This window comes from Apostichopus japonicus, chromosome 7, assembly GCF_037975245.1.
Source record: "Apostichopus japonicus isolate 1M-3 chromosome 7, ASM3797524v1, whole genome shotgun sequence".
Taxonomy (NCBI): Eukaryota; Metazoa; Echinodermata; class Holothuroidea; order Aspidochirotida; family Stichopodidae; genus Apostichopus; species Apostichopus japonicus.
The window spans coordinates 12778959-12794898 of NC_092567.1; the positions used below are offsets into that span (position 1 = coordinate 12778959).

General features: G+C 37.7%; 1 protein-coding gene across 4 annotated transcripts in view; it reads right to left on the minus strand.

The window, feature by feature from the left end:
* LOC139969377 (uncharacterized) overlaps positions 1-15807 on the minus strand; it is a 34357-nt gene extending 18550 nt beyond the window's left edge. For 2 of the 4 annotated variants that reach the window (XM_071974272.1, XM_071974271.1), the window contains exons 1-5: positions 15699-15807; positions 10301-10322; positions 9388-9459; positions 8629-8759; positions 7765-7867 (exon numbers count right to left, since the gene is read on the minus strand). In XM_071974272.1, coding sequence (XP_071830373.1) covers positions 7765-7867; positions 8629-8759; positions 9388-9459; positions 10301-10322; positions 15699-15751 — 381 coding nt within the window. In that variant the 5' untranslated portion in view covers positions 15752-15807. Of the gene's footprint in view, positions 1-7764; positions 7868-8628; positions 8760-9387; positions 9460-9755; positions 9926-10300; positions 10323-13287; positions 13408-15698 lie in introns of those variants that run through there. The other 2 variants (XM_071974273.1, XM_071974274.1) reach the window with 2 other exon arrangements.
* Positions 15808-15940: the final 133 nt, after the last annotated feature.

A 15940-nucleotide genomic window follows, 5' to 3' on the forward strand; every position in this document is an offset into this window, starting at 1 on the left:
CACTCCCTATATATTCTACCACTCCCTATATATTCAACCACTCCCTATATATTCTACACTCCAAATATATTCTACTCTCCCTATATATTCTACCACTCCCTATATACTTAACACTCCCTACATATTCAACCACTCCCTATATATTCTAACACTCCCTATACATTCTACCACTCCCCATACATTCTACCACTCCCTATATATTCTACATTCTCTATATATTCTACCACTCCCTATATATTCAACCACTCCCTATATATTCTACACTCCCTATATATTCTACACTCCCTACATATTCAACCACTCCCTATATATTCTACCACTCCCTATATATTTTACACCCCCTATATATTCTACCACTCCCTATATATTCTAATACTCCCTATATATTCTGCACTCCCCGTACATTCTACCACTCCCTATATATTCTACCACTCCCTATATATTCTACACTCCCTATATATTCTACACTCCCTATATATTCTACACTCCCTATATATTCTACACTCCCTATATATTCTACACTCCCTATATATTCTACCACTCCCTATATATTCTACACTCCCTATATATTCTACACTCCCTATATATTCAACCACTCCCTATATATTCTACACTCCCTATATATTCTACACTCCCTACATATTCAACCACTCCCTATATATTCTACCACTCCCTATATATTTTACACCCCCTATATATTCTACCACTCCCTATATATTCTAATACTCCCTATATATTCTGCACTCCCCGTACATTCTACCACTCCCTATATATTCTACACTCCCCGTACATTCTACCACTCCCTATATATTCTACTCTCCCTATATATTCTACACTCCCTATATATTCTAACACTCCCTATATATTCTACCACTCCCTATATATTCTGCACTCCCCGTACATTCTACCACTCCCTATATATTCTACATTCTCTATATATTCTACACTCCCTATATATTCAACCACTCCCTATATATTCTACCACTCCCCATACATTCTACCACTCCCTTTATATTCTACCACTCCCTATATATTTTACACCCCCTATATATTCTACCACTCCCTATATATTCTACACTCCCTATATATTCTACATTCTCTATATATTCTACACTCCCTATATATTCTACCACTCCCTATATATTCTACCACTCCCCATACATTCTACCACTCCCTTTATATTCTACACTCCCTATATATTCTACACTCCCTATATATTCTACACTCCAAATATATTCTACTCTCCCTATATATTCTACCACTCCCTATATATTCTACACTCCCTATATATTCTACACTCCCTATATATTCTACACTCCAAATATATTCTACTCTCCCTATATATTCTACCACTCCCTATATATTCTACACTCCCTATATATTCTACACTCCCTATATATTCTACACTCCAAATATTTTCTACTCTCCCTATATATTCTACCACTCCCTTTATATTCTACACTCCCTATATATTCTACCACTCCCTATATATTCTACACTCCAAATATATTCTACTCTCCCTATATATTTTACCACTCCCTATATATTCTACCACTCCCTATATATTCTACCACTCACTATATATTCTACACTCCAAATATATTCTACTCTCCCTATATATTCTACCACTCCCTATATATTCTACACTCCCTATATATTCTACCACTCCCTATATATTCTACCACTCCCTATACATTCTACACTCCCTATATATTCTACACTCCCTATATATTCAACCACTCCCTATATATTCTACACTCCAAATATATTCTACTCTCCCTATATATTCTACCACTCCCTATACATTCTACCACTCCCCATACATTCTACCACTCCCTATATATTCTACATTCTCTATATATTCTACACTCCCTATATATTCAACCACTCCCTATATATTCTACACTCCCTATATATTCTACCACTCCCTATATATTCTGCACTCCCTATATATTCAACCACTCCCTATATATTCTACACTCCAAATATATTCTACTCTCCCTATATATTCAACCACTCCCTATATATTCTAACACTCCCTATACATTCTACACTCCCTATATATTCAACCACTCCTCATACATTCTACCACTCCCTATATATTCTACATTCTCTATATATTCTACCACTCCCTATATATTCTACCACTCCCTATACATTCTACACTCCCTATATATTCTACACTCCCTATATATTCAACCACTCCCTATATATTCTACACTCCAAATATATTCTACTCTCCCTATATATTCTACCACTCCCTATATATTCAACCACTCCCTATATATTCTACACTCCCTATATAGATAGATAGATAGATAGATAGATGGTTTATTCAGCCACATGCATAAAAATACAATGGAAATTGTTCAAAACACAAGAGCTCTAAAACAGACATGAAATTGAAACGCAAAGCGATGAAACACATATAAAAGTGATATTGCATGAGTAATAAATACCGGTAGGCTATCGACAATGGTATAAAAACATTGCGATAAAAGTGACGATGTAAAACAGTACGAATGATAAGAAATATGTACGGCAAGAACCATAAAATGTATACTTGTACGATAAACAGAGCGCTAAGTCAATAAAACAGAATTCAGAACAAATAAGACATAAGATACAGGGAGTGATAAATAAGTTAGCGACTATGATGCGCGTTGAAAATCTTCACTGCAGATGGATAAAAACTGTTGGTAAAACGCTTCGAACCTCTAAAAGCTAGTAATCTATTTCCTGAGGGAAGGAAATTGAAATGCACAAATGCTGGGTGGGAATGATCTTTCATAATACAGTCTACACGCCTCAGTGCTCGCTCCTGATATAGTGAATGGAGGGACGGTAGACTAGTGCCAATTATACGCTCAGCACTCCTGATAACTGACTGAAGTTTCCCTAGATCCCTCTGACTCACACGACTAAACCAGACTAAAATGTTTGTAGTTAAAATACTCTCTATAATTGCACGATAGAAATTCACTAAAATAAAATCACTAACACCATAAGATTTAAGAGTCCGTAAAAAGAATAGTCTCTGACGTCCCTTCTTCAATATTTCATGTGAATTTTCATTCCAAGACAAATTTTCCATAATGAATGTGCCTAATAATTTAAATGTGTGCACCTGCTCTACAGCAGAACCATTTATGATCAGAGGGTCCTTTGTATTTTTGTTACGCCTAAAGTCCACAATCAGTTCCTTGGTTTTGTCCACATTAAGAGTTAAGTTGTTATCGTGGCACCAGTTCACCAGAAGGTTTACCTCATCACGGTAGTGGCTTTCATCGTCATCTGTGATCAGGCCAGTGACTGTGGTGTCGTCTGCAAATTTGATGATCCGCGAGTTTGGGTGGACGGCTGCACAATCATGTGTGAACAGGGAGTACAGCAGTGGCGAAAGTACACACCCCTGTGGGGTGCCCGTGTTGAGAACGACAGCCGCTGAATAATTGTTACCGACCCTCACAGTCTGTTTGCGTTCCAGAAGGAAATCCAGGATCCAATTACAAATTGAAGGAGGGAATTTCAAATGTTCCAATAATTTAAAATGTAACTGTGAAGGAATAATAGTGTTAAAAGCTGAGCTATAATCGATAAAAAGTACGCGGGCGTAGGAACACTTCCTCTCCAGGTGAGCCAGGGTCCCATGTAACCATATAGAAATAGCGTCTTCCACCGATCTGTTCGTGCGATAGGCGAATTGCGAGCGATCAAAACCTTCGGGTAAAAGTGATTTGATAAAAGAAAGGATAAAACGTTCAAATGTTTTCATCGGTACAGATGTAAGCGCGACCGGTCGATAGTCGTTCAAGCCAGATACTATGCCCTTCTTTGGGATGGGTACTATGGTGGCATCTTTGAATGACCGGGGTACTTCTGACGTGCTCAGCGACCAATTGAATATGTCAGTGTAGACGCCAGCAAGTTGTTCGGCGCATATTTTGAGCAGTTTTGGAGTGATGCCATCGGGTCCTGGTGCTTTCCGTTCGTTGAGTCGTTTAAAATTGTTCCTCACCGAGGTCACATCGATGACAAATGGCGCGGTGACGTCTGTGTTGTTGGCTGGAGATGGTTGGCTGTTATTATCTTTGTCAAACCGCGTATAAAATTCGTTCAGCTTGTCTGGCAGCTCTACGTCATCACTATCCGCTGACCTCTTCACCCCTTTGTAGTTGGTAATCTCCCCGATGTTCGCCCATGCTTCTCTCGGGTTTACAGTATCAAACTTTTGCTCAATCAGTTCCTTTTGTGCTCTTTTCGCGTTCCTAATGGCTCTCCTGAGGTCAGACTTGGCGAGGTGGTATCTATCTGGATCAGTGGTCTTAGTCCGATAAGCTTCATCCTTGGCCTTTATTTTTGCTTTGACAGCTTTGTCACACCACGGTTTGTTGTTTGGGTATTGTGTGACAGTCTTAGTTGGTATACAAATGTCCTGGCAGAACTTGATGTACGCAGTCACCGTATTTGTGAATGAATGCAAATCATTATCCTCTTTGAACAAATCCCAATTCGTGTCATCAAAACAATCCTGTAGTTTATCGATCGCTTCCCGAGTCCATACTTTGACCGTTCTTTTCACTGGCTTCGTTATCTTCAACTCTTGTTTGTAAATAGGGATAAGTAGCACTGTGTTGTGATCAGAGTTACCGATACCAGCTCGCGGGACTGACTTGTATACATTCTTTACTTTACAGTAACAGTGATCTAGGATGTTGTTGCCGCGAGTGGCACATGTCACATGCTGCTTCAATTCGGGCATTGAGTTCCTCAGATTAGCGTGATTAAAATCCCCCACAACAATAGACAACGTGTTTGGGTCGGAGTTCTCACAATTGGAAATCATCCCTCGCAGGCTTTCTGTTGCTATGGTTGCATCGGCGCGAGGGTGTATGTAAACCGCTAACAGAGTCACTGATGAAAACTCACGGGGGATGTAGAACGGCCTACACTTGATCATGATATGTTCCATATCCGGGGTGGTTCCTTGGGAAATTATCCTTACGTCCTTACACCAGTTATTGTTGATGAGGAAGCAAACTCCACCGCCCTGAGACTTCCCCGTAATCTGTCGATCCCGATCATGTCGATAGATTGTGAACCCCGGTGGTTGCAATATACAGTCAGGGTGATCTGTGGTGAGCCAGGTTTCAGTTAAACAAAACACATTGCAGTCGGCATAATCACGGAAGTTTGCGATTCTCGAAAATAACTCACCCGTCTTGTTGAAAAGTCTCTGCACGTTCACTAAGATAATACTAGGTACTGGAGTGTTCTGATGTCTGCGACGAAGTTTTACTAGTTTGCCACCTCTCCTGCCCCGCTTACGTGTAGGCCTAACGTTAGGCTTAGGCTCATTCCAAGGGGCATCGGTTGGCCAGTCCACAGAAAATTGACTTTCGTTGAGTCCGAAACCGTCGGATTGCGAGAAAGGATCCTGGCGTAATCGTAATAAATCCTCTCTGGAATATTGCAGGAAAGTGGACGATACAGATGAAATGACGACATGAAATAACATTAAAAACAGGAGAGCTCTAGTGACCGTGTCGCTCTTGATCAGCGCCATCATACACCATATACATCATATATTCTACACTCCCTATATATTCTACACTCCCTATATATTCAACCACTCCCTATATATTCTACACTCCCTATATATTCTTCTCTCCCTATATATTCAACCACTCCCTATATATTCTAACACTCCCTATACATTCTACACTCCCTATATATTCAACCACTCCCCATACATTCTACCACTCCCTATATATTCTACATTCTCTATATATTCTACCACTCCCTATATATTCTACCACTCCCTATACATTCTACACTCCCTATATATTCTACCACTCCCTATATATTCAACCACTCCCTATATATTCTACCACTCCCTATATATTCAACCACTCCCTATATATTCTACACTCCCTATATATTCTGCACTCCCTATATATTCTACACTCCAAATATATTCTACTCTCCCTATATATTCAACCACTCCCTATATATTCTACACTCCAAATATATTCTACTCTCCCTATATATTCTACCACTCCCTATATATTCTACCACTCCCTATATATTCTACCACTCCCTATATATTCTACCACTCCCTATACATTCTACACTCCCTATATATTCTACACTCCAAATATATTCTACTCTCACTATATATTCTACTCTCCCTATACATTCTACCACTCCCTATATATTCTACCACTCCCTATATATTCTAACACTCCCTATATATTCTAACACTCCCTATATATTCTACCACTCCCTATACATTCTACACTCCCTATATATTCTACACTCCAAATATATTCTACCACTCCCTATATATTCTACCACTCCCTATACATTCTACACTCCCTATATATTCTACACTCCAAATATATTCTACTCTCACTATATATTCTACTCTCCCTATACATTCTACCACTCCCTATATATTCTACCACTCCCTATATATTCTAAAACTCCCTATATATTCTAACACTCCCTATATATTCTACCACTCCCTATACATTCTACACTCCCTATATATTCTACACTCCAAATATATTCTACTCTCACTATATATTCTACTCTCCCTATACATTCTACCACTCCCTATATATTCTACACTCCCTATATATTCTACCACTCCCTATATATTCTACCACTCCCTATACATTCTACACTCCCTATATATTCTACACTCCAAATATATTCTACTCTCACTATATATTCTACTCTCCCTATACATTCTACCACTCCCTATATATTCTAACACTCCTTATACATTCTACCAGTCCTTATACATTCTACCACTCCCCATATATTCTAACACTTCCTATATATATATGTACCACTCCCTATATATTCTACACCCCCTATATATTTTACCACTCCCTATATATTCTACCACTCCCTACAGGTTCTACCACGTAGAATGTAGCATGTTGCTAAGGCAAATGAAAATGTATTGGCACAAAGGAATGCAAATAGTGAGTTTACATGTATATTATACATTGTGATATTTTTATCAAAAAATTGCTGGAGTTTAATGCCATTTCTAAAATTTAAACAAGTTTAATACCCCCCTCTAAAACTGAGTAATGGTGTTCTCATTGATAACTGGACATATTACGCACCTAAAGTTTTGCAAAAACAGGAAACGTGATGGAATGTGAGTGAGGAATTATTTTCCATGTTGTTTGAGGTACAGCTCTGTATGACCTACGGTCTCAAAAATTTGCAAAGATTATTTCTGGAAGTGAAAGTTTGATTTCTAGATGCATTCAGCTTTAAAACGGAGATAATTGTTGCTAGTTTGACATAAGATTCAGAATGCATGGCAAAGAATAACCCAACAAAATAGTCCTGAGCTTTGTAAGTAATTGCAATGAAAAGATAGTAGTGCCCAAAGTTAGGAAGAATCACAACATTTTCAGTGAAATACTGTTTGTGCAACAGTTTTGGCTGAAAATACAGGTTCAAATATCTGTTAGGGCAATTTCGTTTGAAACAAACTTACAAATGTACTAGATGTCATTTTCAATTCTAATATAATAAGCTTGGGCTTTGAATTATTATACACACATGCCCCAAAGGAGAGATCCAATACCAAACACTAATATTTACAAATAATTATGGATCCCAAATGAATGGACTAATTGAAAGTTTTATGGAACTTGAATCGAGTTGTGCATGCATACGCAATTTTTAAGTGATGTGCTGTTCTAATATGATAATCATAACATCTGGCCACATTACCTTCAGTGTTCTCATAAGGGTTTGTTGGTCAATCATCATACCTCTCATATCACCAGCCTCATAAACCTGAAAAGCAACTCTAACGTCACTCAGCTCATCAAAACTAAGAGAGATAAGAAAATGTTATGAGTCAATTTACCTATAACGAAAGATTAGTTAATGATCATGTGACTGTCTGATAATTATGTATGAAGTGATTAAAGTCTTGTGACTCTGTTTCGTTAGGCAATTCATTTACTGAGACTAAAGGTTAGCTTCATAAACACAGAACTTGTCATTCATTGACTAACAAAAGTCAGTATAAATGAAACTTAAAGGTTAACACTTGACTTAAAATAGAATATCAGAAAATGTGCAACTCACTGCAAAACAAATTTGCTAAACTATTTGTTCCTGTTCATGTGATAAGAAGCAGAACATGTGGCTATATAAAGGTTAAGTGAGAAAGTCACCTTGTACCAACCAACACCCATGTCAAAATGGATAGCATGTCTGAGGTTTAATAGTAACTTGTAACATCTTTCAACATTAGATACTCTTAAACACTGGAAACACAACTTTGATTGTGACATTAATGTCACAAGGGACGTTAACATACCGAGAGATTTACACTTTTCAAAACAAAAACAGCAATTAGTTTAACTACCACAGTTGTGTAACAGATTATCTGGCATATTTAATCCAACAAATTCAGAAACATTCCCTATCTTCAAACAAGGAGCAAAGTAATAAATCATTAGTTTTAATGATTTCCAACTCATTTTGCTGAAAGGCTTTTAGGTAGGGATTTGAGTAATCAGAATAACTTGTCACTACAAGCTTCTTCCTTAAACAAGTCTTCAATGCTTCAGGAATTAAACAAACCTCAGGAGTCTGTGGTTGAGAAGATCTATGCTTTTCTTGAGAACATTGATGTTGTAATCAGCGGTATGCATATTAGCAGACCTGTCCAAAGCATCGTTGAGAAACTTCAGGTTAATTAACTTCATCAGCTCCTGTAAGAATTAGATAATTCAATTAAGAAATGCAAAGAAACTGTATATATTGTATGCAAATGACATGATCAAACGACAGCAGATATGTCAAAATATGTTGCCATAGTGACCCTCTTGGTAGTATTTATCAATGCCAACCTGGTACATCCCTTCATGAAAGCTTGCATGCATACCCTATTAACAACAAATGTAGAGTAAACTGTACAGTATGTCAGCAGGTTAAAATGATATTACTGTTCTCACAGTCTCATCATGATGTCAGCCTGATATGATATATATTGTTTTAATAATCAACAAATATTTCTTTTGAGAACCTACACCATGGATGTTTGGATTTGCCATTATTGCTATTATATTATCAGATTATTAATGAGATCAGACTGGCCATATTATTCAGCCATCCATGTTGCTTGATTTCAGTCTTATATTTGGCTCAATGTAGCAGTTTTATCCTTGGAACTTAATCTTTGGTCCAAATCCTGTTCAAAGTTTGTTTCATTCTTTTTCAGAATTTAGAAACTCTTCAATACTAATTGCTTGGATTCCCCATACTAAGATCTATCACACTTTTCTATATATATAGTTATAGTTACATTGTAGATGGTATTTTAAAGTACACTTGACTTACCCTGTGGCTAATACCATCTTCTTTTCTGACCAGATCTGATGGTATACATTCTGTGATGACTCTAGGATGGAACTAAACAGAAAATAGACACATACTACATCTTCTTCTTTTTTTAACGAAATTGCATACATAGTTAAAAACTGCAAAACAGAAGAGGTCAAAACAAGCAGAGAAGAAATTTGAGTACATCTCACACAATACAAGTTAATGAGTAATATTGAGTATGTTGCTCCTTAATTTCATTTAAGTCACATACAGATCCATCAAATTTTTAACACCTGTGCAGAACAATCAACAACACTCAGTCACATGTGCCTGAACTCTAGCCTACTGTACATAAGAATTACAATAATAATAACTTTTATTACCTGGGCCGTATGGCTAATTTACCAGCTACAGTAGTTGGACCTTCATTGTGCTACAAGATACTTATGATAACATTTGTAAGGAGCACTGCTCTAGTCACTTTATGTGATGAAACACAATCAATTGTTCTAAAGTAATTCCCTTACACATATCAAAGCTATCAGAGGGCAGTAGGTTAGCTCAGCTAAGTTCTAAACTAAAAGTGGTCTAAAGAAATTTAGTTTCAATCATCAATTGAAAAGTTCACTGATATGATTCAATGTATGACAATATACCAATGTCTCATTCGTTAATTTAAAATAGCTGTTTTGGTTTCAGTTAATGTATGAGGATGTTTGTATCTTCATTGCAAGAATCAGCTTCATTTAGCATTCTCAAATGGATAAGCTATGAACGAGTTATTCACTTATTCTTCGTTCAATATTTTCACAAGACTAGATTCTATCACATTAAGCTATTATTTCATTCTATATTTTATTGATTTATTTTTATATTTAACACATTGTGAAACAGATAATATCGCACATAACCATAAAACCTGACTCACCCCAAGAGCTCTTGACAGACAACTGAGAACAAATGAAGATATGAAAGATGTTACAATTTACTTTCTTAAAGACAACTTTTAGACATTAATGTAGTAACCCTACCACACAACGGTAGATTTCAAGTATTCTGGCATGGCACCTTTTCCCAATGTCCCACCTTTCTTTCCTCTCTCCCTGCATGCCCCCTGAACCCTTTAAATTGTAATGACATAAACTGTGGTAAGTAACCCATTTCCATTAGCCTTAGGCTGCCAACATTTATTTGTATGGAGTTGAGGGCCCATAGGCAACTGCATGTATGAATGGACATATTCTCCAATACCAAGCCTTTCTTCATACCCTGCTGTAATTCCTGTCATTTTTATGTATACCAACATGTACACATACATATAAGGGATCAGTCCACAACGGTAACAACACATTCTCTATGTACTTTGCCTTGAATGAAGATGTCTCCAAGCTCAAACTAACAACACTTAGTGCTTTGCATTATGGGAGGTTTTGAAGAGGCCTGCCAATTTCATAAATATGTTTTGAAGCTAACATGTTAGACTGACCACTAGAGACTAGTACCAGCATTGTGTATATTTCAATTGTTGATCACTCATAACCATGGCATACATAATTAATACCAGCTTTATGCATTACGTCAGTGTTATTGCTGTCAGATGCTTGACGTACTCATTGATGCTCATCCATAGTTATCACAGGGATAATGTGGTGTCACATGAGCCATGGCTTCCTTATACCCTAAGCACTCATTAATTCACACCGTCATGACAACACAAAGCTGCTTATTGTTCACAAACAATGAGCAAACTTGGCCAAGTCAGCGTATTTACTTTGGCGGTTTTGACAGTCAATAGGGCTGTAGTTTATGTTGCAAATTGCCTAATACAATAAAATAAGCCACTAACAAATGTCCGAGATTCAATACTTAACACTTTATAGTTCTTGCAAATCTTCCAAGTTATCAAACCTCACAAATAAAATTTCTTGGTCATTTACCAACAATCGTGACAATCAGCTACTCAAAAGTCTGATAAAAACAGCACATAAGTATAGCCTTTATAGCCTGGTCCTGTACATAATTAGTCTTATTCAACAAGTGTAACGTAGCTATGATTGATAAAGTGAATCAGCCTTTGCATCAAAAATATGCCCCCCCAAGAACTTCGGAAAACCCATATTGAAAAACCAAATGTCGAGCAAAACAATAATTAAGCTGTGCCACACATGTATGCTAACTACAAAGACCATCGACCGTAAAGTCGATCTTTGCATAACAGTAGAACATCCCTCTAAATGGTGGATAAATTTAGTGCCAGCTAACTGCGACACAATTTCTCTGAATAAACAAACTGTGGGGCTTGATTTTCCCATTGACTTAGTGTGTTGCAAGGCTGCCATGTGGTTAGAAATGTAAGACAGTATTCGGTGAGAATTTTAGTGCGAGCAACAAGTTGAGCGACAAACACCCGTTAGATTAGACTGCTCCCATTATCTTTTTGTGTTGTTATGCGATCGGAAGAACTGTCGCATTTTATCTTCATAAGGCTGGACTTTAATAGGTGAGCATATCGTAGGACTCTAGGTTATTTTTTCTCGCCCACGTAGGTTACAAGCTGGCTAAAAAATAACAAACAGATCCGCCGGAGTGCAAAAATTGCTCTTCACTGTGTGGGAGTTCAGGTTCTGTTCTTCACACATAGGATTATGCTAGGGCCTTACGTATCTTAGACTCTGGTTCACACTAAGGTGCATGTGTACAAGAAGTTAGATTGTGATTTCGTTTCAGTTTTGGATACCATTTGACTCACTGTTCAACTCACTATTGTGTTCAAATCTGCATAGTAAAAGCTTGACCGCAGCTGTGAATGTAACTGTATAACGTGGAGGGTAGTTTGGAGACAGTGTGCCCTTAAGTGTGACTCATTATCTGCTTGTGGCCATGCTCATTATAACCGCAGATAAATCCACCGGTCCCCACTCGACAGTTAGATTTGCGAGGCTTCCCTTAGCAGAGAGTTTTAAGCTGTTTTTCTGTCCTATTCACAAATTCCAGGGATATTCCTAAAATCAGGACAAACTAAAACGAATGACAGCAAATGACCGTATGACAATTGACTTTGTACAGGGTTAATTATCCTTTGCGAATGACAGCGAATGACAACGAAGGACGGTGGTGAGAAGAGATAAAATGATTAACATTACAGAGTTGCTCCATAACTGGTGCAAATGTTCTCCTTTTCCAGTCCCTCTTGCACCCCCCCCCATTAAAAAAAAAAAATTTTTTTCTTCATAGAAATGTCCAATATAAGGACTCTTCCTGAAATTTTTAGCACGGTTTCAAGAGTATAGATTGGTTAGTTTCTAACAAACAATATCGGAAAAATGACTTTAAATTTACTTTTTAATATCAGACTAACAATTTCGCTTTAAGGCGCGTTTGTATCTTGTCCGTACTTTACTAGATCTGTAAGCCACGCACTTCGCGTCCACTCAGTTTGCGTGGCTTTAATATACCCACAAAGTCTGAACTGTGCTATCCGGTTGAAGCAAATGTCTGTGCTGTCATTCACTGTCATTTGTTTTAGTCAACGCAATTTTTTAGTGTGTACAACATCATGGGCGTCAGCAGGTTTCAGAAAGTGAGGGGGACACTATACTATCTAAGCGGAGCGCCACCATTGGTTGGCGCGTAGCGTACCAGAAAATTTTGGGTACATAAGACCCCCTAGATCGCAGGAGACGGCCTTCCTGAGTCGTTTTTAGTTACATCAGAACCAGATCTGTGAGGAGAAATTTTGTCTCACAAAACAAAATTCCGACAGAAAGTACTGGTAGAAAGATGCCGTTCTGACACCAAGGGAGACGAATTACACAGCGTCCATCTCAAACGAAATATTTTCGGTAGTTTGGTATCATATAATATCCTGCATACAGGCAGAATACTGTCTATAGGGCCTAAAATATATGATATTACCTTCCTGGTGGGGTCTTGGCCTTGTTTTCAAGTTGAAATGCGTCGTTGTTTTCTCTGATTCACAGTGTAGGGCAAGGGGAATTCCATTTTCTGGCGAGAAGGGTGCTTCCACAAAACACTCTAAAACATCATTCAAACAACGCACAAACTTTTATCAGAGGTCTCGGACGAAGCGGGGAGGGTGAATATCGGAGGAAGGGGGATAAAGGGCCAAGCACCGTTCTAATTTCCAGTGCAATTTATTGATAATGATTCTTAAGTTAGATTCTACTTGAATCAGCTCAGCAATTGTGATAGAAAATCGCGCATATGCATGTGATTTTTTTTAATAACTGCTCTGAAAAGTGGGTGGGACAAATGATATGATATCCCCTCCACTTTTGAAAGTGGGGGGACATGTCCCCCCCGTCCCCCACCTGTTGACGCCCATGTACAACATATTGTCATTCGTTATGTGTAATGCAATTGTCTTTCGTTTTAGTAACACCCCTAAAATCCGTGGACATTATCAGGATACTTTTAATCGGGAGACTGCAGATGAATTCCTGGAACTTTCCCTGGATATCGGACATCTGGTCACATAAGAATAGTATTAATAGAAGCCTGATAACCATCGCAGGCTGTACAGTTTACTTTGTAAAGCTTTCTGTGGTTTCTGAATCAATTTCATGACCCCTCTAAAATGCTTTGCAACCTGAACATTTGGTTTACAACCATTGGTTGCAGACCGGCATCTCAGTATGTTATTCAAAAAACAGAAGTCAAGAATAATATAGGTCCAAGTCATTTCTAGGCTAAATCTATGCATTTACAATTTGTGTGTACATGTTAGGTGACTTAGGCTATGTAAAGAATGTAGTAGTAATAGTAATACACCACACAATGCAAAGAGCATCTATTCTTTGCTACTCTCGCACAATTTCTAATCATCAACACAATAGCCTAGCCAATGGAATATCAGAATGTGATATTGCAACATAGGTTCCTTTATAAGGAATCAATTCAAAGTTTATATTTCTCCTATGACATTATGTTTGGGATACTAAGTGGATGTTTTCACTTGAATTTCTGAATCTATCATAATTATCTGTCTGAGGAATGAGTGGCCAGGCTAAACTAATTGAAGCTAGGCCTAGTTAAACAAATTTAACAAAGTGGCTATTCTTACGACTGTTCGTAAAAATAATTTCCGATTACGCATGCGCAGTTGCTATTTTTATGACAGGAGTACTAGTTTTTACGACCAGGAGTAACAATAATTTCCGGTTAGGGTTAGTGTTAGGGTTAGGATTGGTGTTTAGGGTTAAAGTTAGGGTTACCCCTACTACATGCGCAGTTGCTTTATTTACTTTACTGCGCTTGAATTCGCCTTTGTCGTAAGAATAGTTTATAAATAATTGTTATGACTAGTCGTAAGAACAGCCACGGCCCAAATTTAATGCTGTGTAGCCTATGCAAAGAGGTGTCACCTATCGATCAACTGTTATATTTTTTGTATATACCAGTTGTTTGGTTAATTTGTTGCTACGGTTATGAAGAACAATTTGTGCCAATATTAGATTAGGCCAGAACAATACTAATTACTATAGCCTAGGCCTAGTAGTAGTAGTAGTAGCATGGTGGGCTCATAATTGACGCACTTAAGGATTTGATCAACGATGTCTATCAAGGAAAAAACCAAATCACTCAACTGTATGTGTTTTTCATATGTGTAGTTCCTCAGAAATGTTATGATCTCAAAATATTTAAGGTTCTGTGCTTATGCACCGTACAATTGAGCAGAATTTGACCACAAAATGTCTGCCGTGTCAAGTTCTTTCATACCCCTAAATTGACACATCCTTCGATAAGCTAACTGTACTGTAGGCCTTAGTATACATCCATTGACTTTAGATGCTTCTTGCTATGCTCTGAGCCTCTAAGCTCAGACAGGTCAGGTCCCAGAGAGAGGTTTTATCATACTGAGGTATTGTTGGTTACTTTTAGGGTGTAAGATTTCCAAATGCAAAAAAAATGTGCAAAACTGGGGGGAAGGTGTTAAAAGCTTAAAAAATACCACAATTTGGTCAGCAAATAGCTGAAATGGATTCAAACTCATGAAATATGTAATTCTACTTGACTGCAAAAAGTTTAGGTGGCCTGCTGTATCGTTGCTAGTAATAATTGAAGATGCGTCAATTATGAAGCTTTTACTATACTAGCCTAACCATACAACACTGGCTAGCCCAGCAATTTCGCGAAACTACAACCAGTAATATTACATAGGCTAGGCTAGATTAACGTATACATTTCTACCCAATAGCAATATTTTCTGTATTCATGATTATCTAACTTATACTCCTGTTAATAACTCTTCCTTTTCATTAGGTTAATAGGAATGAAAGATGCTGACGAAAATTCGTTTTTAGTACCTTAATTCCTGCCACTCATAGTAAAATTTCTTGCTAGGAAATTTTAAGTGCATGTTGTCTCTGGTGATTGTTAATTGTCGTTGCTATGTAACTTAAATATAGTTCTTTTCTGATTGGTTCAACAGCACTTGCACAACCCCCTAACCAAAACAGTGGGATGTGCATGAATTCGGGGAACCCCCCTGCCAAATATGGCAATAGCGTACGTGCAAAACGTGAACTGCTGTAATTTGATGCTTCAT